The 24,888-nt window shown below is 37.7% G+C and overlaps 1 protein-coding gene across 3 annotated transcripts in view; it reads left to right on the forward strand.

The window, feature by feature from the left end:
• The window catches only part of TENM3 (teneurin transmembrane protein 3), a 349,238-nt gene that overhangs the window by 49,676 nt on the left and 274,674 nt on the right, over positions 1-24,888 (forward strand). For all 3 annotated transcript variants that reach the window (XM_059844573.1, XM_059844574.1, XM_059844575.1), the window contains exon 3: positions 2,030-2,308. In XM_059844573.1, the coding sequence (XP_059700556.1) occupies positions 2,030-2,308 (279 nt within the window). The remainder of the gene's footprint in view (positions 1-2,029; positions 2,309-24,888) is intronic.

A 24,888-nucleotide genomic window follows, 5' to 3' on the forward strand; every position in this document is an offset into this window, starting at 1 on the left:
TCTGACTGGCTCAGGGGGCAGTGGCTGTGTCTGTCTGCATCCTTCCTTGCCTTCACCTCAGCACCCTGAGCCCCTGGGGACTACAGCTGTAACCCCTTGTCCCATTGAAGTCAGCAGCAGTTTTGTTGCTGACTCGAGTAACCTTGTCTTTGGTCAGAATAACTCTTTCCTCTCCGTTTTGCTTCTCAAAATGCTCTTTTTAGAATAACTAAGGTGTTGCATGTGCAGCCTTGTTTACACATTGTCTACTCAGTGTGTGTAGAGACACCTGTATACATATACATGTGCACAGAGGCTTCTTCTGTATTTGTATCTGATTTTTGGGAACTGTTTGAAAATGTAGATTCACATACTAATGTACCAATAAACCAGTGTTCTAAACTGTCACCCTTAGCATATATCTACACAAATGCAAAAGAATGAACATTTTAGACACTTGACTGCTTTCAGCTCTGACCCTATTACCACTGGGCGGTTTGTTTGGCCTGTTTCCTTCGCTGATTAGTTTCAGCTCTCAATAAAACCCAGGAAGTCACATGGCATGACAGCTTTAAAAAATTACAAGATACTATCAGTGTGCATGATAATCCCCTTTCTGATACCCTCGATGCTGTTCAGACATAGTCATAAATATGCTTGCTCCTTTTTATTTACCTTCCCAGCTATATTTTCATTCAAGTGTCTATTCACAGCTGCATAATAAGTAGTTTGATTTGTACTTAATTGTAGTAATTGATTTTCATTATTTATGAAAGTCATTGTCAGAATTCATTTATGGTTCTGACTGTGAAGAAACTTGTAGCAACGGCTTCAGGTGACTTCAGGAATAAAATAATTAACCAGATCACTTTAAAAAAGTTAATGACCATTGCATTAACTCTTAATATTTCAGGAATTATTTCCACTTCTGTATTCATACTTTTGCAATTCTATTTCTTTCTCATGTATAGAATTCTGTTCTTGACATATTATAAGCTTTAATTATCTTGCTAGTGTGTTTTTATGTTAAATGACTTATTATGGAGAAATTAGGATGCCTGTCAGATTCAAAAATTGAATGTGTGTCCTAATTTGTTCTCAGAGCTGTGAAATAATTGTGGGCTAGGCTGGAAAAGTATTATAGATATAGGTATTCAAAGGAGGTTGCCAAGTGTCTATATATCATAAAATGTCTTAAATCTACAGACATAAAAGTGGGATGAAGACACAGCCATTAAAAAGGCAGTCATTTTTGAGTGTCGCATAATTTAGACACTCTAAGTTATTGAAGTGTCACAAGTTTATTGCACCTAATTTATTAATACAATCATTGGGATTCACTTATGTCTCCTGCTCTGCCCCAAAACAGGCTAGAAGTCTGTTAAAATGCACAGACTCTGCTTCAGCAGTAAAAGTGTAAAATGCTTCTCAAAATACAGTGACACAAAAAATAACAATTTTATTGTAATACTTGCAGGTAACAGGTGGCCATGTTTCTGTTTATTTGTATTTGTGTGTTAAAGCAGGGCAGAGAAATCAAATAAAAACCAGGTGAATTTTGTTCCTGTTCAGCTTTTCCATTACCACCTTAGGTGACATTTGTATGGTGAAAACAGCCTCTTGCTTTGGCTTCTAACAAGGACAAACAAAACACTCTCCCCAAAACCAACCAAGTAAAAGTTCTGACAAATACCTTGTTAAGTGCTTTAATGCTTGAAAAAATAATTTTTCTTTGAAAAAAAGGAAAACTTTATAATTTTTTCAAAAATATTTTGATGTACTGAATTGACATTTCTTAGGAGGTTCTGTTATGTTTATTTGCTAGCCAGGATCACTTTTGATGCATTTAAGCAGTTGACAAAATACTGCTGAGAAGAGCTGGAGACAAAAGAATCCACTTGATTGTAATACAGGCAGAGTTTTGACAAAACACCTTATGTGATATCTGAGACAATTATACACATGAAGAGTTTTTTTTTTCTTTAAAATTCTTTAAAATAAAATAATTAAAAATTTCTCATTTTTTGTTATCTTTTTTTCCCCTAATCAGGACAGAATTTTACCCTAAGGCAGTTAGGAGTTTGTGAACCAGCAGCTCGTCGAGGACTGGCATTTTGTGCGGAAATGGGGCTCCCCCACAGAGGTTACTCTATCAGTGCAGGGTCAGATGCTGATACTGAAAATGAAGGAGTGATGTCTCCAGAGCATGCCATGAGACTTTGGGGCAGGGGGGTCAAATCAGGGCGCAGCTCCTGTCTGTCGAGCCGTTCCAACTCAGCCCTCACTCTGACTGATACCGAACACGAAAACAAGTCCGACAGTGAGAATGGTAAGTTCTTGTGCATATGCCCGTATATAAATGAATGTTTATTTGCTCTTTTGGCTGACACTCAGTATTTTAAATCATTAAAAGAATGGCCTTGAGTTATTTACCTTCTCTTTTTTTTTTACCTTCTCTGTTTTTTTTTCCTCTCTTCTTCCCATAAAAGTCAATATTCAATATCTGTCCTAACTAATACAACGTTTGGGTCTGATGCTTTAGCTGTAATTTTGAAAGAGTTTAATCACAAAAAAATATTAGTTCTGTATTATCTCAGGCCATGTCACCTGTTACCCTCTGGGGAACAGCTAAGTGGAGATGAAGTTGCTCCCCAGGCTAGCTCACATTCAAAAGCTTCATTGTAAACTGTTCTTCAAGACATCTTGGAGAAGTTGCAGAATCTTAGAATGGATGAGTGAACTCAAAGAATAGCTTATTAACAGGGCTCATGTGACTGAAAAAGAAATTTGATTGTGCTTTAAACTTCTTAGCTGATGAGAGCAATTGGAATTGTGGTGGAAAGGGACATGTGGCCTTTGATGCACCTGGGGGACTGGATTACTGTGCAATTAAAATCTGCAACAAAAATCTTAGCAGCTTTGTAGGATGTGGGGTATGGCCATTGTATATAAAGTCTTAGAGTTTAAATGAAAATAGGTTAATACAATTGACTGATTCACTTTTAAAGCTTTTCTAAATGTTTTTTTTTTACCTCCTCTTGAGGTTATGAACAGAATCTAATGTGGTGTTAAATGCTAACTGTACCAATCTTAACGTTTATTTGCAGAAGATTTTCAGCTTTGCTAGAATTAAAACAATTCTTCTATTAACTTCATGACTTTCCATGTGAAAAATTCAAACGAAGAATAAATAAAAATGAGTAACAATGAAAATTAGTGATGGCTATTGCCTGCATGTCTACATGTCATTTTATTAATTTATTAAACCTGTCTGCTCGGCTGTACAAAAATTAGAGCCATTTTATTGCTATCCTCCTGACTGTAACACATGGTGGGTAACAGCTATGTAGGTATAAATGTATGGAAATGCTTAAAAAATTAATGCAATTTATTTTAAACTACAAGCAATAAAGTTTATTCCTTCCTGTTTATTATTTTAACTTCAGTTTGAGAAAGCAAAACCAAAGCTATAATTGCTGTATTCATACTTATTTTTCTGCTGGTGGCTGTTTCTACATGAAGATACCTGTGCAAAACCACTGTCTCAAATAGGACCCTCCTTTTGTGTTGATATAATGCTACATGGTACCTGAGCAACTCTCACTGTTCACAGGTCTTGTGTTTGCTTGGAAAATCTGAGGCAAGTTCTGAAAGAGGAAGACAAAAGTACTTGCCTACCACCTTTTGGCAGTGCAGTTTCTGTGTGATAAAGCTTGGTATTTCAGCTGCAGAGCAATCTAGAATAAGGTGTTGAGCAGTCCTGTGATTTTGAAAGGTCTCTAGTGAAACAAATTCCAGTGACCCTCTTGTAAAACCCTTGGTAATTGATCTTGAAAGTTCATTTTTATGTATACATGCATGCACACTCTGTTTCCCTAGGAAGTCATATCTTTACGTTAATAAAGAGGCGACTGCTTCAGGGGTACCATAGGTTTGGTATACTTTTAAACAAATTTTATACTTACAATTTTTTGAAAAGGAAATTATCTGATTACAATATGCCAAAACATCCTCCATCAGCTGAAAGTTAGTGTTTTGTTTTTACATGTGTGAGAAGGCTGTGAATATGTTAAAAAATACATTATTCTGCAGTGGTTAAAATGATGGAAGGAATGTCTGGTGTTTGATACAACTTCAACGAAAAGTTTAGCCACTAAAAAGGATTACAGTTGATTTATTTATTAATAGGGAGGCCAGCAGTCCAATTTAAGAATGTACTGGGACTGCTGTGAAGCTAATGAAATTTTGATGGCTTGAGAGTTCCCTAGGGTTATGAAACATCTATAACTTGGACCATGTCATGGGTCGCCATTTCAGTGGAGATGTTAAAAGGGTGAAAAGCTTAATCTTCTTTGGTATTTTTTTCTCTGAATTTTTGTTTCCACTGAACACAGAAGACTTGGCTGAGAAATTTCTTTATACACGTCACTGGAGCTCAGTGCATTTAATGTTCACAATAGAAGAGAAAATACAATTTGAAGCCAGGGAAACAGTGTTGCCCTGGCAGGCACAGGTGCTCTAATCAAAGCACTAAACTGCAGGTGCAGGTTTTGTTAATTTATGGCCTAAAGTTAACAGCTGTGCCAGTATACTGGTGAAATCTGACAAATCTGATAAGGCTTTGAAACCAAAGTGAGAGTTACAAGTCCTCTGTGTTGCATCTCCCTCTGCTGTGTGGGAAAGATTCCTGACTGCATTTTGATGGAATTGTTTCACAGCTAAATGCATTTCTATGCAGCATGTTTGCCTCTAAGGTAAAAAAGGAGCAAACTGGTGATGATGAGCAAAGCACAACATCACCAGATCATACTTCCCTCACCTAAAGGCCTCAGTGTTTCAGCAATCCCACTGTTCACTCAGTGAAACTACTGTTTAAATAGTCCATTGCCATCATCAGGCCTTATTGGAGTTATTGGGACTTGTCAAGATGATGAGAACTTTGACTCATCATGCGAATTTATGATCTCAGGATTAACAATTTGCTGAATGGACTTGGGGTTTTCTTTCTTGCCAATTAGGCAGGAAGAGAAGCTCAGAATCAAAATAGCATTTCCTTTCCTTCCTTGCTACTGCTATGTACTTGCTCTTCTGAAATAGTTGTGGATTGCACATCCCTCAGGAAGGTAAAACTTGCAATTCTGCTGCATAATTACAATAAGCAGGAAGAAATAGTTTGTTGAAAATACTAACCTTTTATTTGTCAAGGTCTTAATAGTACGTTTCTGAAATCCCGCAAAAGTGACTTAAAGTTTTAAATCATCTTGGAAGATTTAGAGGTTTCTTTAAACAAATAACGTTGCACATTATCAAGTTGGAAAATTTTAAATATACTAAGAACATACTGTGACTGCCAGCAGATTTTTTTTAAAAAAACAACTAAACACATATCAAACAGAGGGTTAATAGATGTAGACTCACATCAAAGGTTGTTTTACAATATCGCTCAGTAAATAACTCTGAAAAGAAATATTTTTCTTTGACTTCATTCAAGTTCCATGTATGACTCTTGGCATCATATTCTGAGAGATTTGTCATGTCAGCCTGCCTGAAGGAGGGCCTGCATCTGTTAATCTGGGCAACCAACCAGTGTCACGTACAGTGTGATGTATCAGTTGGAGCACACTGAGCATGCACATGCTTTTTCAGGCTTTCTTCTCTATTCTCATTGCAAGTTATTTCATAAATGCTGCATCAAGAAATTTATGTTGGTAATTGTTCTAGGAGCTGTTGCTTTGAAATACAAGCCGGCTGTCTCTTACAAGCTCGCCAGTAATTTTATGTTGTTAAGCTGTTCTAAGATTACTAAAGCTTGTCTTTTAAACTGGATAAATATTCCAGGAGAGTATGAGCTAGAAGTCGTTGCTGGGCTTCAAATGGCCCATTTGCTTAAAGGGTCAATATATTTTTAAGGTATCTTAGAATCCACTTCTATATTTAAATTATTTTTTAAACCCATTAAACTTCAATCCCTGACTTAATGAGACATCAGAAGGTTAAAAAGCAAAACACGAAAGTTAATTGAGCAAGTTATTCCAGAAGTAGTGCAGCACCCCTTTTTATTTATTTATTTATTTATTCCTGTAAAAAAATATAACTGGTTTTGTTTGTGCTTTTTGTATGCTGGCCTGAAAGTCAGGCATTGATTCTGACTGGAAAGTCACTCATATAAGACCAAAGTCTTTGGTCAAGTCCATGTCACCTTCTGATCCTTCGGAAGCAGTAGTGATGGTGCTTCTGCAAAAGGGTGGGGCACTCCAGAGACATGCATGCCACACAGCTGACTGCCACAAAAACTACTTGGGCACACGGAAAGTAGTTCTGATGGCATTAGAATGTGGGCTTTTTAGGGGGGGGCTTGGTTTTTTGTTTGTTGGTTGGTTGGTTGGTTGGTTTTTTTTTTTTTTTTTTGTTTAGTGCAAGTTTTTCACAGATTGGTGTTTATTAGAAAACCAGAGGCGATCAGGATATAGCAAAATAAAAAGAATAAAGGGAAAGAGGGAGTCAAGTTCATGGCCTCAGGCAGTCATTCTGAATTGGTTAGATAAATGGTTTGAAACTTAGACCAATTTTTCATGGATACAGAAAAGTAGATATTGCTGGTAGATTGTTTATTGCTGAGGGCTCCTATAGGAGAAAATATCTCTTTATTAACTGCATGGGCACCTACTTGCTTCCTCTCCAACTTCAGACAGTTTCTGAAGATAGCATTCCTGTGAATCTAATACTGTCTTGTCCTTCCAGAATGATGAATTTACTGGCATTCAGATCTCTGAAACCCAAGAAATACATTGGTAAGATACTTGCCAAGACATTTTAATCTGTTGTTTCTTACCCAGTTCATCTATAGCATATAATTGAAGTCTGCATTATTAAATAATGCACATAATTCAGGAAGTAGTGTCACATGCTTTCACCCATTAAACATCTTTCTTTATGCTAAGGCACAAAACTTGATTTAAATGGACCCTATTGAATAGTAGCTGCACCTGTTAGCCAAATGCTGAGCCTACTGATCAAAACCAGCCACATAGCTGGTGAATTAATCCTCATCTTACTGCTATACCACCAATTACAATTTCTTCACTTTTTCCCACAGATTTCCATCTAGCAATTGTCTGTTCCTCATTAAGCATGCCAATATGCCTTAAATCTTCCTTTGCTGCCAAAAAATTTCATGACCAGGAAATCAATCTGTTTTATTTTTAACAGAAGTCAACTCTGAAATAATATTTAATATTTAACAGGCCTACAAATTTTTCTTTGGTTACGGAGACATGTAGCAGAAATCCATAAACAAAAGTAATTTTCTGGCTTTCTGAAATACTACAAATTTTCTATAGTTATGCCAGTTTTCAGATTTTATTATGACAGTAGTCCTGTGGATATATTTCAGTTAATAATCTAGTTCTTAATGCAAGTGAAAATCAAGTTCATAGTTCCTTTGGCTAGTGGTAGCCAAAGAGGCAACAGCTGGGCTGACCTTTTTGCAGTAATTTTGTGTGATCTGGATTTCATAGATCTGAGCGTCACTGAAGTTGCTGTTAAGGAAAGGTCTTAATTATCCATCTTAATTATGGTGGAGTCTGGTGTAGACTATCAGGCCAGGGGCTGAGGCTCTTTGGGAACACTTGGATAAATTTTCTGATCTCCAGGAACTGTAGGTTTAGCAACAGCTGACACCAATGAAATTAGAATTGGGATCAGCAAGGAAAAACAAATCAAAGCAGAACATCTCAGAGAACTCGCTCTTGGCTCTAAAGTTTATAAATCTTCCTAATGTTGAGGAATGGTAAAAGAGGTGTTTAAAGACCAACTGTCATATCTCAGGATTTCTCCAAAAATCTGAATTTTAAGGGAAAAAACACCATGCAGAAAAAGGAAGGAAGGTCAAATTTCAGAGGAAGAGCTTATGATGATGTTTCAGGAGGACCCTGGGGAGGTCTGGACATACAAATAAAATTGACACAGAATCAGTAAAAAAGTAGAGTTGTACAGAAACATGAATACTAAGAAAAGGAGGGAGTTGATTTTATTACATAGTAATGAAAGAAGACTATATTGCTGTTAAGTATTCTTCTGGTTGTTTTTCAGCATTTGCTACCTGAGTAACTGATCACAGACAATATTTACACTCTTAAAGAAAGGATTAGATAAATAATTTTTTTTTTTTTTGGTTAGATAAATAAATTTTTTCCTGCATGTATAGAGTGTCTACAGGTTCTGGACTTTCTGTGATTCATGCATGAGAAATCACTGAAGATGGATATGGTTCTGGAAGGTAAAAACAGAACAACTTCAGAAGGGGCAAAGGGAAAGGAGGGGAAACCTTTCAAATCAGATGGCAAGCACCCTAAGAAAAATATCTGTTAAAAGTTTATGCTTCATAACAAGCAAGAAGAGACATTCTGTATCATCTCATGGCAGCTGTTCTGGTGCTTAACTAATTTTCTTGTGAATTTTTTCCCCGTTATATCAAACTGGAGTTTCCCTTGCTGCATTTGGGACCATTGCTTTGGGTAATGGAAGACCAAAGTTAGGTTTCTACCTTTTGCCTTTCAGGCTCACTGAGCTTCTCCTCAATTTGTATGCTTCAGCACTCCAGTCACCATGGGCAGTCTTCACTGAATTCATTCCAGTTTATCAGTGTTGTACTGGCAAGCCCCAAACAGAATATTGTCATCTAGATGTGGCCTTCAAACGCTGAATGAAAAGGACTAATCACTTCCCAGGGTATGCTGGCTCCGTTCTTCTGAATGCAGCCCAGTATGTGGTTAGGCTTATTGTTGAAAGGGCACACTGCTGAACTTGTCCACATTGACTGCCCAGCTCCTTCACTACAAAGCTGCTTTCCAGTGGGCTCCCAGCTAGTACTGTTACTGTGGATACTCTGCCTTTGGAATTCATGAGGGTTTTTTCAGCCGCTTCTTGCATCCTGTTGAGATCCCTTCAAAAGGCAATCCTGCCCTGCAGTGTGCTGATCAATCTTTCCAGCTTGGTGTCATCCACAAACTTGCTAAGGGCACATTCCATCTTACTCATTCTCAAGATGTTAAATGTAGTACATAAAAAGATCATTCCAGTATTAGCTCCTGATGAATGCCAGTAATGTTGACCAGGAGTTGCTCTTTGAACTACAGAACACTACTCTTTCAGCCTCTTCATACAACCAGTTTTCCACAAAATGTTCTTTGCAGCTCACCCATTCAGTCCATCTCTCTCCAGCTTGGCTACCAGGGTAGTATGGGAGCTCACTTTGAAAACCCTGCTAAAGTCAAGGGAAACAGAATCTGCTCCTTTCCCTTTATCTGCTGAGACACCTAGCTGTTCGTAGAAAGCAGTCAGGTTGTTTGGGTATGATTTGCCCTTGGTAAATACATGTTTGCTATTATCACTTACTTTCTTTTCCTGGAAGCCTATCCCAGCATATGAAGGATAACTCCAGCAGTATTTGTTCTATCATCTTCCCTGGGAGACTGTGGTGAGGCTGCTGCCTCTGCTTCCTCATATATTCTGTGCCCTTCTTGAAGATAACAAGACCTTTGTCCTCTAAAGAGTCATCAGGAGCTTTCCCTCATTGCCATTACATTTCAAGGAATCAGACAGTGGCCTTCCAATGACATTGGTCATCGCTGCCAGCACCAGTGGATGCTGCAGGTCTTGGCCCCTGGATTTGTGTATGCCCATCTTGTAGAAGTGGTGCTTTACAGCTCCCACTTCCTCTGCAGACAAGGGCTTCTCAACTGGCATTGAGCTTGGGCTTCCCCATCCCCATCCTACATATCCAGGAGACATTTCTGTTTCCTCCTGGGTAGACATCACCTCAGGGTCACAGTGGTCATCGGGCAGTGGTGTTTGCTGTGGTATGTGAGGGTCTCTTCCACAAATTTATAATGTGTCTTTGTACACATGCATAATACTACTGAAATAATCTGCCTGCTGCACTCAGTGCAGTGCTAGGACAGAAGTGGTGTCTCCATGAGTGGTTTGGGGCTACATTCTGAGGCCAATGCCAGCCAGTTGGAGGGCTAGAGTGAGGTTAACAAGCATAACCTGAGGTTTGAAATACAAGACACTAGAAGAGATTGGGAGAGAGAGAGCTCAGCCTGTTGCCCCCTGTGTGTCCTGTCTAGATGCTGCGGCTGTTACAAAGGCCACAAATGGCAAAAACGACCAGAGGCAAGCAGTGCAAAGAGCAAAAAGTTGAAGTTAGCTCAGACAATGGCATTCCTAAAGTAACTCAGAGAAATAAATTGCTGGGGACCATGTAGATATTTAATCATCTAATGTATTTTCCAAAACACTTTTTAAATGCTGCTGTAATTGCTGTCAGTCCCTGACGAAGCGGGTGCAGCACAACAGAAATTCTTCACTTCCTTTCTGGTTTTGATTTTTGTGAGTCAAGTGTCTTATTCAACCCAAAAATTAGTCAGCAAGAAGCATGTTGATAAAATTAAGGCTATAAAAATGTTGCTCTGCAATTTAATATAATACTAATATTTATATAATGTTTTTCTCTTCTAACAAGAAATGGTTAACTTTTCATAGACTTTTTTTCCTCCTCATTTTAATTTTGATATAAAAATATTGCTCTTCATTTCCTCTAAACCATATGTGTTCTTCTGGATCTGCAAGGCTTTATATGTGAGGCTGCCATAGGAGTAATGTATGCTTTGCACATCTGTGAACTGATGATCTGCTGTTTTGATTTGGAATGTGGTTTTGATGTCCTTGAAAAATCACAGTGGTAGCAGTAAATTGTTTTAATTAATGAATTAGAGAGCAGCAAATTTGCTGAATCAGGCTTATCGACATAATTATTACTGAAATAAAAAGAAGGAAAAAAATCTGTCAAAGCTGTGAGATTATTTGGTTATTATTAGAAAGCAAGTTCCTCATCTACTGCTTCTCCAATTTCCTGTATAGGTATACCAATACCAGGGTGGGGGGGTATATGCACACACAGATATTTATATATTCATCAGCTAAAACCAACTGAATGACAGAGATAAAGTCTAAATAGCAGTGATCCTATATAAAAAGTAGGATTATTCATATTCAGTTGTTTTAAAGGTGTTTTTTAAGCTTAATCTAATTTTGATCTGAAATAAGATTTTAATTGCATTTCCTTGTATAAAAAATTATGTCATCTTGAGAAATAATCTAATAATTATTTCAATTTTAAAGTAAACATAAGCTGTGCAATTGTAAGAGTATCAATAATAATTATAGGTAGCAGCATTTGTATGCTGGTCAAATAACAGCTGGAGAAAATTTGTCAAGTTTTTTTGTTTTTTTTTTTTTTTACAAAAAGCTGCAAAGGCTTTTGGAATAGATAGTTCTTTAACTCCTATTAGAACCATGTAAAGACTTACTTTGATGGTTTTTGGATAAAGGTTTTTTTCTTTGATATAGATGAGAATTCAGTATAAAATTAAGCCAGAACTGTTCTGGGTCTCGATAACATGCTGCCTGATCTGTTGGCAAAATTTAAGCTTTTTTTCCACTTCATTTAAGGTAAGAAGAGGATGAAGTCTCAAATCTCAGGAAAGAAATGCTTGTTAAGAAGCTGTGGGTTTCATTTTTATTCCACACTCTTCCCCCTCATTCAGTATACCCCTTTCTTCCTAAATTAGGCCTGGTGGTTGCTATCTATTGTTTTCACCTGTATGTTGTAGAGAAGAAATGTGGGTTTAGATCACTGAAAGCAGAAAAAATGATTGTTGGGGTTTTTTGCACTCCACCTTAGAAATCTTTCAGTGGAAATGCCTTTGATACCATTGTGGTTTAGTCCAGGTTTCTGTATAATACATGGAAATTTGCAAAGTTCTTATCATTATCTTACTTTGGTTTTTGTTCTTTGTTCTTTTTTTTTAGATTTTACAATTATGAACCCACAGCATCCAGTTAGGAAGAATGAACAATGTAAATTAATTATGGATTAAATTACAAATATGCAAATGTTTTGTAGGTGTGTATATCTCATAACTGCTGTAATAACATCAATAATAGATAATAGTTTTCTCAGAGTTTCATGATTCTCTGCAGCTGCTGTGCCAGATCCATTCTGCTGCTGGCCAGTGTCTCCCTGGGGTACTGTGGCTGCTGGCTAGGTACATCTGAGACAAAATGTGAGCAGCTCCATCTCTAGTGCAGTATTCACAATAGGAAAAGAAGCTACTGATCTGGGAAACCCAGGTTCTGGATTGTCAGGCCACAACAGACCACAGGCTGTTGACTATTTAATGGTTGCTTTTTGTCCTTCTGGTGAAATAGATTGATAAATGTGTGTATATAGCCATATCTATGCATACATACTCACCCTTACTGCAGGTTTTTGTCCCTCACTCCTCAGAGTACTTCTTAGAGTAAACATACAGGGCTGAGGACCAGTTGTTTCTTCTTCAAATGACCTAGAAACTGTGAAGCATTTTCACAATGAATACATGTGCAGTCATGAGCATGGGCAAGGGAAAGTTATTCTGGTATTTCACATCTGCCACTGAATTACTGTATGCTGGAGAGATTGATTTTCCTTCCTCCCCCGCAGTCACTGGGGTTTTATTAATGTAATATTTCTATAAACGACTTTAAAGTTACAAATAAATTGCTTTGGATAAGTGCTGATGACTAATGCTGTGGAGTCTCAGTCTGCACCTGTGGCAGGCAGTCTAAAGAATTTAGGTTGTTTTGTTTCTCAGAACAAAAACTTGAGTTTCTTTCAGCAGTGAGCTTCACTGAACTATGTTGGTCACTTGTGCAGTTTGAAGAAAAATAGCAAAAGTGAAAAGTCTAAGATAATTTGAGGCAAAATTTAGTTCTTTGAGAAGGTTTCAGAATTATTTCCTTCCTGCTGTTGAAGATGAATATTGAATTTATCAAGGTATTTTATAATCTTTGAATTTCTTTTGAATAGTCAAGGTTTACAAGATCCCTGGGTCAAAATGACTTTGAAAGAATATGGCCTTGGTTAAATAGAGAGTGTCCAGTCTCCTCCCATGTAGATGTAACTAGGATTGTTCAAGCTGCTAAGTTCTTCATTGCGTGATTGCTGCGTGCTCTGTAAGGAGATTTGTTTAAAATTGCTTAAAAGCTGCACTCAGTGGGGAATTCTGCTGCTCCTTCCCTTAACTACTTTAGCTGCAGAGAACATATGACGTCTTATTCATTAACTGTCCTTGCTGCTTGTTTGCTTTCAGTAGAGTTCTAGGAGATTGTTATATTGTTTTGTAAACTCAATATTGCTGGATCCTGGCTGCTTATGGCAATTGAGATGAGATTAGATGCTTTTGTTAACAGGGCCCAGACTTTAAATTTATAGGGACTAGGCACCATCTGTTCTCAATTAAAGGTCCTGAGCTCTGAAATTAATTCCTTCCATTGGTCCATTAGACTCAATCTTTTGACCTGAAGTCATGATAAGGTTATATTAGCCTCTCGAGTCTGGCAAAAGTGAGGAGTTCACGCAGGGGCAGTGCTGAATATTCTTTTACCCTTGTATCAGTGTAGTTAGAGGGCAGAAAGCAATAATTGTTTTTCCATTTTACAGGTAGAGTGAGATTTTTTAAAAATCACCCTGGAGATTGAGAGCTCACATCCTCGCAAGGTGTAATAGGACTTGTGCTTCTAAATCACTGAAGTGCTATTGAAAATCTTTCCCAGAAAAAATCAAATTAATATAGAGAATGTTGACTAAATTCACAGGAAGACTTGATATGGAAGTGGACTGAGTGTAAAAGTCCATTGTTCCAGGCCTACATTTGCTCATTAGATTAGCTGTGTTGTGCTTCAGCTGTCTTTCATTGATTCCTTCTGCAGCTGCACCAGGATGGGGACCTTAGCAGAAGTCCCTGCCCTGGAAGTGTTCAGCCAGGGCACTGGCTGAATTTGTATCTGCCCTGAGGTGTGTAGAACTTGCAAAGAAGAAATGGATGGACAGACAAATGGGTTCACACTTTAGTGTTTCTAACTAATTTCTCATTTGCTTTCTAAATTTTACTGAAAATTGAGGTTTTCTCAGTGAAAATACAGCAGGACAATACTGTGGAGTGGAAAGAACCTGTAACCAGGAGATTTTTAGTTTCAAAGAAAAAGCTCCAAGGTATCAAATAGCCATGCTGGTTACTGGCAGTTCCTGTACACATGAAAATGTGTTTTAAAGGTTTCAGGATCTGATAGTTCATCAGCAGACTTTGATTTTATTTACAGAGTTTTTGAGACTGAAGGCTCTTCAGTGTCCTATGAGTGTTCCTATCTTATCCCAAAATGCATTTTATTAAGATGTTTTGGGATCTGCTGGCCATTAGGCTATGAGTAGAAATCAGTAGAGAGTTCATATGCCTGTTTTTATTCCTATGCAACAATTGCTATGACATAAAAAAATACAGCTAGGTAAAAATAATTATTTTGTCTGCTGCCTGCAATTAGGAGTTCATAAAGATTAGTAACTTGGAAGTTAGCTATTTTTCAACATTACTTAAACTGGAATAATGTTGGAGTCCCTATGATACAAGGCAGTATTTGTCAAGTGTGGCTTAGATGGCTCTGTGACATGTATATAGATTTCAGAATTTATTTTCAGTTGCTACAAATGCTCAGACCCATTTTTGAAAATTAAAGTTAGAGTTCCTACCTTTTTCCCAAATATCATAAAAAGCTATTAATGGAACTTACCCAGAAAATACTGGTGTCCACTTTTTTAACATTAACAACATTTGCCTTATCCAGAGAATCATCTTTGCACTTCTGAGATTTAGGAAACAGATTTAAACTACTACAACAATATCAAAAATATGATAAAAGAGTCTGTGTACTTTTAGTTAGCAATTTGCTTTTAAAATAAGTTCATTTCTAGTTTCCTTGCAAATTCTTTGTTCTTTGCAGTATCAAATGCATTGATTTTTATAAAAAAAGTTAATCAGCTTACCTTCATTCAGAATGGATTTTTGTTCCTCTGATCAGCTCTACACAATTGAATTTTTCATCCTCTTTTCTGAGGTATTTCAATGTTATAAAAAAGCATTAAAGAGAATTCTGATAAATTATTCCTTTAAAAAAGATTCTACCGCAATGTACTTTTGTTGAAGCTGGAGAGTTAATTGAACTGAGGGATTTCTCTTTTGTTTTCAATGATAAAGTATCTATGTTTGGTAAATACAAGAAACAATCTCTCATGGGGAACGGGTTCCCTGCTGATTCTGGTTACCCCAGAATTTATAATATGAATTTGAAGTAACCATTTAGTTTTGATTATTTGAAAATCGGGTTTTCTTTTTGATTTTAAAGTAGAGTTCAGTATGTTTCAAGGTATGGGAACAAATATTTTCCAGTCATATAAAAAAACAACAAAAAAAGGCTTTCTGGATGTGTTTCTATCATGTTGTCTGATTCTGCTTTTATGGAGCAGCGGTGGTTCTTCCCAGAACCTGTAAAAAAGCCAGACAGTGTTTTTATCCAAATGTGTGATTATGCTGTTTTGCCTTAAGAAACAAACAAAAAATAAAAAAAAACCAAACCAACAAAATAAGCTCAATCCTTCCTCTCCCAAAAACCCACAGTCTTTTTTTCCAGTGTGGTTCTACTTTATTTTTCCTTGTTAAATCAAGCTGACCTAATCTTTTACGAGTTGTTTTTGTGTCTGTATTACCTCAGGCTGTGCTCTCATCAGACTTCACAAGCTAAGTGGACTTGAGTTTTGGATAGTCTGTGGAAATAATCAAAGAAAATGTACCATGCTCCTGGATGTGATGATAATGGCTCATTATGTCCATTAAATTTCGTCCTGAACTGGTGCTGAGTATTCTGCTGTGAGTTCCAGCTAGACCTTGGACTCTGTGTGCTGATCACTTGTAATTACTAAAGCACAACTCTTAGCTCAGCTAAACTCCAGTGCCAGTGTCTTTCATTCTGCTTATCAATTTCTTCTGAACTTTACATGTGGGAAGCCTTCAAAGCATTTGCTTTGAAGTAAGAGACACTTCAATGAAATCTTGATTTGGTCGCTAATTCGCTGTATCTGCATTTGCACACTGCTTAATTTTTTCTGCTTTTGTTTTCCTACTTATAAATGAGCATCATACTGCTTATTTTCCAGCAAATTTACTAACTCTGCCTTTTTAACTTGTTGAACTTGAAATGGTTGGGAAGATTTTTGGTGTACATATATATATGTGTGTGTGTGCATAAATATATATAAAATCAAAATACAATTGCAGTAACAAAGGGCCTACCTTGTATAAGTTTAGAAGTGCTTCTGAACCCTGCAAATAATCTCTCTAAATTTTATACAATTAAAAATACCCAGTTGGGTGCAAAAACCTAGACAATTTCTTTTAATTTCAGATGAGATGCACAATTTATAAGAATTTTAAGATGCTTGGGTGTGCACATTCTGAATAAATGCAAATATTTTTGTATGTTCTTAAAGTGTATTGTTAATTGCTATTACTGGAAATGTGTTCTTTATCTACTTGTACTGGAGTAAAAAAGCAGGGCTTATGTCACTGCCCTTTCTTCAGTTACCTGCACCTCCCATTACAGCAGAATACAGCTGAGATGGTATTTTTGTACAGGCTTTGGCTAAATTGCTATGTAGTTCCTGGATTAATTCTTTTGATTTTTGATTATATCAGTACTCTTAGATCAAGTTCTGACATTTTTCACACTCCTCTACAATACCATTTTTACATTTTCTCTTGTCTCTTGTTCAGGGCTCTTCAACCTGAGGCTTCAAATTTTATCAATTCAGATTAATTTTCTTTTTTTGGAAAATGGGCACAAGTGTCTCCATCTCCTGTTTTGGAGAGCTGGTCATACTGCCTTGCTCACTGTGCTTGATATTGTCCCATAGGATGCACAAAGCATAAGGGAGAGGAGTGAAATCACATCTAAATGGAGCAATGGCCTTTCCTCCACTCTTCTCCCATTCAACCAAAAGCAGTGGAACAGGTTGTTATCAGGTAGACAAGCCAGATTCCATTCTTGCACAAAATGAACGTGCCACATTATAGTCAGCCACTGGTTGTTGGAAATGGAAGCAGATTTTTGCACGCTTGGAGTCATAGGTGGGTATCAGGAAGAAGCACACTCAGCCTTGCAGGGACATTGGATGGAGATTTACTCCTTTCCTGCAGTGGATTAAGGAAGAGGAAAAGCCTCTAAATTCCATGGTGACAGAAGGTCCAATTCTACCAGCATTCTACCAGCCATGTAGGACTGGGACAGCTGAAGCAGCTGCTGGCACTAGAACACACCTACAATTACGTGTGCTGGACGCGTGTGTGTCACTGCAGCCCATCCGTGTTTGTTCTCTCCCCCAGATGAGTTGGTCTGTTTTAGAGTAAGGAAATGTCTGCCCTAAATTTGATAGTTGAAACTGTGGAGAGCAAAGCCAGGGTTAACCAGGTGCAGGTAGCAGCCCTGTCTGGTCAGAGCATTGCCTTTCTCTGCTCTGACACCATACCAAATGTGTCTGCTGCGCTGTTTTCTCTGCAGTACCTCCCCAGGAGCTCCTCAGAGCTGGCTGTGACCAGAAGTGGCCTCATTTGTTTGGCAGCTGTGGAGGATGACACAGCAGAATTCAAGAGAAAGTGCTTGTGTTGATAGTATTTCCTCATTCTGAAATGTAGGATGACTTTACCCTGTCAGGTGTCTACAGTTGAAAAGAGTCAATAAATCCATGCATTTCTTATTAGCCCTTCTCATTGTGGTGCTTCCATTCCTCAGACTCCTCTGGTGCACAGCTTTTTAACTTGCAAGGCTCACTTCTGCAAGAAGTATTCCATTTGCAGTTTCACTGCATGGCCTGTAACACGGGACACAGGAATAAAAGGATTTTCCAGACAGCTAAGCATTACAATGTATCAGTTGTGGAAATGTGCTTGAGGAGGGACCAAATCCTTATGCAGATTGACTGACATTGCCAGAATTCTTGTGAAGCATGCTGTATCAACTAGGATCTCATGAAAGCTGTAACATATCGACTCATACTCTTTTAGATTACAGAACTTGCTTGGAGCCATCACCAATCAGCAGACTGAGAGAGGAAAAAAAAATGCAGTCCTGTGAATATGGATAGCTGGGGATGTGAAATGATGCATGCATATGTATTGCAGCTTTCAAGACTTCACTCCTAACATCTACAGATTTGGCTTGAGTTTGTGTACTGCCCTTCCAGGTACCACCTGACTGATATTATGGATCAGAATGATTTAATGGAGCAAGATGCAGCTTGGTGGCTGGATTCCATGAAAGTGTGGAGATTTTGGTTTTTTCCCTGGTTGTGACTGTTCACATCAAATGCACTAGGCAGGCTGAGAAACTTGCAGATACAAGGGGAGTGGTGTTGGGATGAACAAAAGTTACCTAGTCTTTCTTCCAGTTTTTGTACTTTGTCAGACTATCCCATAAAGTGCTCTGCATCTCATTTTTCTGCCTTACTTCTGAGAACAAGTCTCAAAAAACAACACACTTTTAAGTTAAAGGATGTGACATTGATTCATCTCATTTTTGCTAGGAAGGAGTCTGCCTCAAAGGAGATCTTATCATAAAAACTCTATTTCCATGGGTTCTGCACTTTCACAGTAGTTAAATGATGACTTAGGTGTGGCTGTTGAAGGGGTCTTTTTGGGCAGTGTGAGAGATTCATTGGCCACAAAAGAGAACACCAGATAAATAATTTCATCTTTCTGTGTTGGGGTTTTTTTCATAATTGTCAAAGAGTGTCTAAGCTTAGCTGGACAAGGCTGCAGGTTCCAGAAAATTTAAAATACCAGAGGTATCATCAGCTACCTCTTGTGCAATTGTGTGTTCTATTTGGGGCATATTCTTCAGAACCAAGATCCTGTCTGATCCAGTCTTTTGGGCTTACCTTGAACGTCAGTGGCTTGAGCAGCACTGTGAGTTACTGTGCATTACAGATTCAGGGAATCCCTTTTCAGCAATCATGAGACTTCTTCCCTAAAGTGGGTGGATTATACAAGGGAGGTTTGGAATGTTTGGATCCAAAGAGAGTTTCTGTAACACAGAACCTAGCCAGGCAGGAGCTATTTCACATCTGCAGTAGCTGGTGGTGAAACTCTGACACCAAGTTTCCATAAGAATCTCTCTCAAACAAAATTGGAGACAGCTAACCTGTGGAGTAATTTGCTTAGTACTTTTTTCCTAGAGTTTGTATTTTCTGAGTAGCATATATGGCTAAATTAAATGTGAAGACAATGGATTTTTTTATTCCACTTTAGGTCTTTCTGCTTTCCCTGGAAAAACGCAATTAAAATCAGTAAGTATATAGATAGATTTGAAATACATCAGCCTTTGTGCTGAAGAACTTGCAGCTAGAAGTCTTTAAAGTAGGCAGTAGACTATTAAAAGTCTAAACAAAGTGCTGACTAAATTCGTTCAGAAACTAAATTATTCAGCAGTATCCAATACACATTGTCATGGCATGAATTTATAACTACCCACTCTTCTTGGGAGCATTTTGTGTAATTGCTATAACTGGTATAGTAGGAACTAGATTATTCAATCACTTCAGACTGATCTAGAGAAATTGGATATGCTTGCCTTCAAGTTGCTGGCTTTTTTTCAGGTGGAAAGGAGGTATTCTCATATGTAAATGTGAATATATGCAGAAACTATTCAGTTCTGCAGCCTATGTGACTTTCATGATGTTTGCATGAGAGCATACTTCACAGAAACACAAATATGAATTCTCAGATCTGGAGAATTCCTGAAAGGTATTTAAAAAATTAGTATCTACACCTTGTTTTATTCAAAGACCTGTAATAGAATTATCTAGTCTTTCAGAACATTATTCACATATCATACTACTGTATTTAAGGAATTTTAATTGAACAGCTTTATAGAAAGCATTTTGATGTGTCTGGATATATTAAAAACTCAATATTGAAGAATGCATCTAGGAGTAAAAAAGTTAGCAAAGCACTCCCCTGTGCTGTGATTAATTTGTATATTATCAAGGTCTTTATTATGAATGCAGTTCCTAATGTAGGCCTGTAATAAACAGAGTGTAATTGAATTTTCAATATTTTGCCATCAGGGACTGATTTTCTTACAAGACCTCTGCTCCATCTTCTGGCTAATTGTCAGCAGTAACTCAGTATTACTGCATTAATGTCACCAAGCAGTGAAAACAGAAGTTACCTGCTTCCATTACATGAAAGAATGGTCCAGCCCTTGCCTATTTACTGATTTTGATTAGTGTACCATCATCACTTGCACCTTTATTAACATCATGAACTCTTTTGAAATTCCAGCCTTGGAGGCAAACCAAACTTCTCATAAATTTGAAATATAAGGTTTCAATCAATGTAAGTATTCCACTTAGTAAAAGCAGAGGCAGCCATAGCATTGTGATTGGACTCTTATGATCTGAAAGGTCTTTTGCAACCTGAATGATTGAATGGTGAGGATTTTCAGATGCACTAGGGAGAGCAGCCTTTTATGTAACACATGAGTGTTTTGATTTGTGTCTTAACAAATGGAGTGATAAATTTGGGAATTTTAGAATATACATTGCCTTTCACTTCCATTGTGTTCTACCACAAACAAAAACAAACAACACAATCTTGTTAGGAGCAACAAAATTACAGACTGCTCTGTATGCAGAGGAAAGGTGAACAGTCTATCAGCCAAACAAACAAGGGCTGAAGTTTTGTGGAGATGTGGGTTCCACTCCTGGTCAGTATTTTCATGGAGGTCTTTGAATGTTTGGAGTAGTTTTATAAACTTTTGCGAGCAGTGCCAGGCTAGGAGGAGCCACAAACACTTGGCTGGAAGGGATTTGCTTTACAGTCTTCATATACTGGGCTTGTGAGCATGAAACCGCAGTTAATAAACTGCAATTGGATTTTAAAGTAGCAATAATTAAGTCATACCTTCAGGATGGGAGAACCACTTGACTGGCAGATGTTCTGTAGAAAAGAGACTAAGTACTGCAAGGGATTGTTCATAGATGGGAATCCACAGAGTAATAATTTTTTGAAGTGAAAGAAAAAAGAACTCTGTTGGGATGCAAGCCTGAGTGTCATATGAAATAATCATAAAGCAATTCCCTCTGCATCTCTCAGCACTTGTAAGGCCTCACCTATAGTGCCACTGGGATTCACAAACCAATAAAGCTTTGGACCCAAGACGTTGGAAAAGTAACAGAATAAGCTTAAATCAAAAGTGCAGAGTGTTTCCTCTGAAGGAACAAGGGCCTAACTGCTGGACTCTTACTAAAGAAAGAAAATTGGTGGAAAGATCTGGTGCTTTTCCTGAAACCTACGAGGCTGATGGTAAGGAGCTGGGAACAACAGTGTGGGTCGTTCTGTCAGCAGGTCAAGAAGTAATGTGTTAATTGTTGCAAGAGAGATGTTGCTTGGGCATTAGGGGAGCTAAGCACTGTTTGAGGGGTCTTGGGAAGACTATGAAATCTGTCTCCCAGAGGTTTTCAGACCAGGTTAGTGTTTTATTAAGAATGGATAATCCTTCTCACTGTCTTGTTCATTCCTGTGAGTCTTATCCCTAAAGGTTTCTATAAACAATGTGTAAAAAAAAAAGTCACATTTTGAAAGCTGACAGAAGTAAAATGTCTGGCAGATTTCACCTGTCTTGGTTAGCTGCTCTTAAAATAGTGTTTAATAACAATGCATATCTGTTACTTTTAACACTTTTGCAAGCTGGACTGTTGAGAATTGTTTTGATAATTTATTTATTTTCTCAAACACCTGCTGGTTTGAGAATTTGCCAGGTTGCTTGGCATCCAAGTGCTGTATTTTAGATTCTAGCCCAAACTTCTATATTAACATGAGAAAAAAATAATCCCAGACCAGCAAATCTTTTTTTTTTACAGGATTCTGCTGGCAGATATGCAAATGCTGCTCAGTGCATTTACAACCTAACAAATGAGCATCAGTAACTTTCCTCCCACATCCTTCCTTGTAGGGGGAAACACAAAGAAATGTGAAGATAGAGAAAGTGCTAGAGCAGGAATTGCTACCTCTACTATGCTACCCCAATATACCCCAAAATAATCTCTTTCCAGTGCTTTTTCAAGCCAGCCACCATTCAGAAATACTATACTGGGGCAGGAGCAGTGAGATGAGTGCTGAGAAAAGAGGGCATAAGAAAGGGAGAGAGAGAATTAATTGGAAATGCTGCCCAGGTGGTTTGGACCATTGACAAAATAGGGGCTGATACTTGTGCCTGAAGATGTGAATGGGTTCAAAACTCAGGTAGGAGAAGTCTTAGGTATGCACAGTCCTTGAGAAAAGGAAGAAACTCAGACATGTTTGTAAGATGAGAAAGCTGACAATTGTCTTTCTAATGAAGAATTGGAATAATAACTTCACATGCAATTAATCAGCAATATTATATGATGGTATAGTTGTTAGTCATGTATAAAATATTAACTTACATAAGACATAAACTCAGTAGCTGGATCATAGCTGTAATATCCTTAAAAATGTGTCCAAGGTAATTTTGAAGGTAAGAATTAGGTACAGAGGCCACAATCCATTTCCTTGTCATCCATTAGGAATTACTTGCACTTTATTATTCAATATAATCAATATAATTGTAAGACATGCACCTGAAATTCTATGTGCCATATTCTAATTGGGCCTGAGCTCTTCTTCCAGCATAAAGAATCTGTATGCTTTGATTATTTTAGATTATTATGCAAAGAATATTTGCCCTGAAAAGACATTATAATAACTCTATAGCATTCACATGCCTCCTGGAAAGCTTACAAAAAGTTCAAAGTGAGGAAATGCCTTCATTTCCCCCCGGTCTCTTTTGGCATGAGCACTAGGACTCTGCTTTTATCAGACCTGTCAGGACTCATGATTTCAGTTGGAGACTTATTACCTCAGAAAGGTTCCTCTGCCATTGCTTTTGCATCTCCTGTACAGGAAAATAGTGCTGGAACTTCTTATGGTGCTGTAATGCCTTGGCTGCTGCCTATCTTTGATGGATAGGATCCTGTAACAGTCTTACAGCAAGTGAACAGCCCTTGAAATGGTGTCAGCCTCTACTTTGGCCTTGCATTGCCATCCCTCTCCCCTTGTCATGGTGCTGCAATCAGCTCTTGTATAAAAGCTGGCATGTTTCATGAGTTTCATCTTTTAGATTGCTGATAAATCCTCTTCCCAAATTTCCATATTGACAAACTTACCTTTTCTGCTTCATACCTTTTATCTGTGAGTTTTGAAGTGTTTCTAAACCTTTTATTTTTAAGGTTTCACAATTCATCAGCATTTCTGCAAAGCAGGTGATGGTATGGCCCTTCTTCAGATGTGCAGCAGAAATGTAAATACTGGTTTACTAATTTGGCCAAGTACTTGTTATAGGGAAAGGAAGTATTTGTGAGGTTAAAAGTATTGTCTTTTTCAGCTAAGGAGTTAAGAATTGCTTGTCAAGTAGTATATGGACAGGTGGAAGGCACATGTGAAGACAAATGTGAAGATTTTTAGTATCTGGTTCTTAGATGAAATGTGTGTGTGAAAAATGGGGAGTGATCTATTTCAGTTGAGATCTATCCACTTATCACCAATAAGAAAAAAATCAGTAAAAATCACTGCAAGGTTTTGAGGTGCATTGCTACAGTTCCTCAGCAGCAGGATGGTTTTGGTAGCTAGTAGGTAGACAATAATTGGACTGAAAATTGGGCAGTGAGGTCATTTACGATGACAACACATAGAGTGAGAATTACTGCTTTGGTTGTAAGTGTACAGTATAGTTTTTGAGGCAGATGTAAATTGGAAGAAAAATTTGCAAGTGGTCAGAGACTTAAAGTGGCTCTTGTTTTCCCAACCTGTTTCAGTTCCATGAATGGGGGGCATGTCAAATCTGCTGGGAGTTTCTGGAAATTCTCAAACTATAATTATATCCTTGAAATGAATTTGCATAGCTCCTGTTGAAATAACAAGGACATGCAAATACCAATTTGAGATTTAGATGTGTGCTGGGTTTTTTTGCTTTTCAGGAGGATAATGAGTCTCTTTTGGCCCATAGGGTGAGAATACCATGATATATAACACAGAGCAGGCAAGATCAAACTAGGAGTGAGGTGCAGGTCAGGGGAATAGCTGAGCTCCTCAGGGCCAATGCTTTACAATTTAGGTCTGCTGTGTGTAAAGGGACATGACAACACCCCAGTTAAGAACTCAAAATGTAAAGTTTGGCAGTTAAGTGACTACAAATATGTACTTGGTATTCAGCTTCTGAAGCAGAAAGTATATCTCAAAAATTGTCAGTAAAATGTGGAAAAAACCAATTCTATAACAAATAATCTTGCTTATTGAAAGCATAAACTGCTCTTTACTTGTCATTTTTGAGTCTGGAAAAGGTATATTGAGAAAATGGAATATATTGAGAAATTACATCTATCGGTTTCCAGATATTGTTATAAATTAATACACAAATAGATCTTGTGCATTTCTTGATTGCCTTAAGAAATAGTGTTATTAAAGCAGTAGTGAAACTGCCTTGAAAATAAAAGCAGCTCGGTCTGTTTTCTCAGTCCCCTTTATTCTTTCTCTTGAGGAACATGTTGGTGTAAGTGTAGTCTGTGTTTTCTTCTTTGGTTCTAAGGTTTAAGATGTCAGTAAAGATGATGTGTGTTTGAAACCACTTGCAGTTTTTTTCATTGCTGTTTTCCACTCTTTTAAAATACCATCTCATTCTCTCACAGCATCCCTGAGTTGTACTGTTTTCTAGGTCCCTGAGATCTTGTCTGTATTAGCACAGTACCTCTGATAGATGTTTTTGTTTCATAGGCTTAACTAATGCTTTCCAAATGCATTGAAGCAGATGGATGAATTCTGTTTGATTTAAAGATCAGTATAGGTGGGGTTCGTGTCCCTGCATGTGTTCTCTGTCGATTCTGTCTTCAGCAAATATTGTTAGAGG

Source organism: Haemorhous mexicanus, chromosome 4, assembly GCF_027477595.1.
Source record: "Haemorhous mexicanus isolate bHaeMex1 chromosome 4, bHaeMex1.pri, whole genome shotgun sequence".
NCBI lineage: Eukaryota > Metazoa > Chordata > Aves > Passeriformes > Fringillidae > Haemorhous > Haemorhous mexicanus.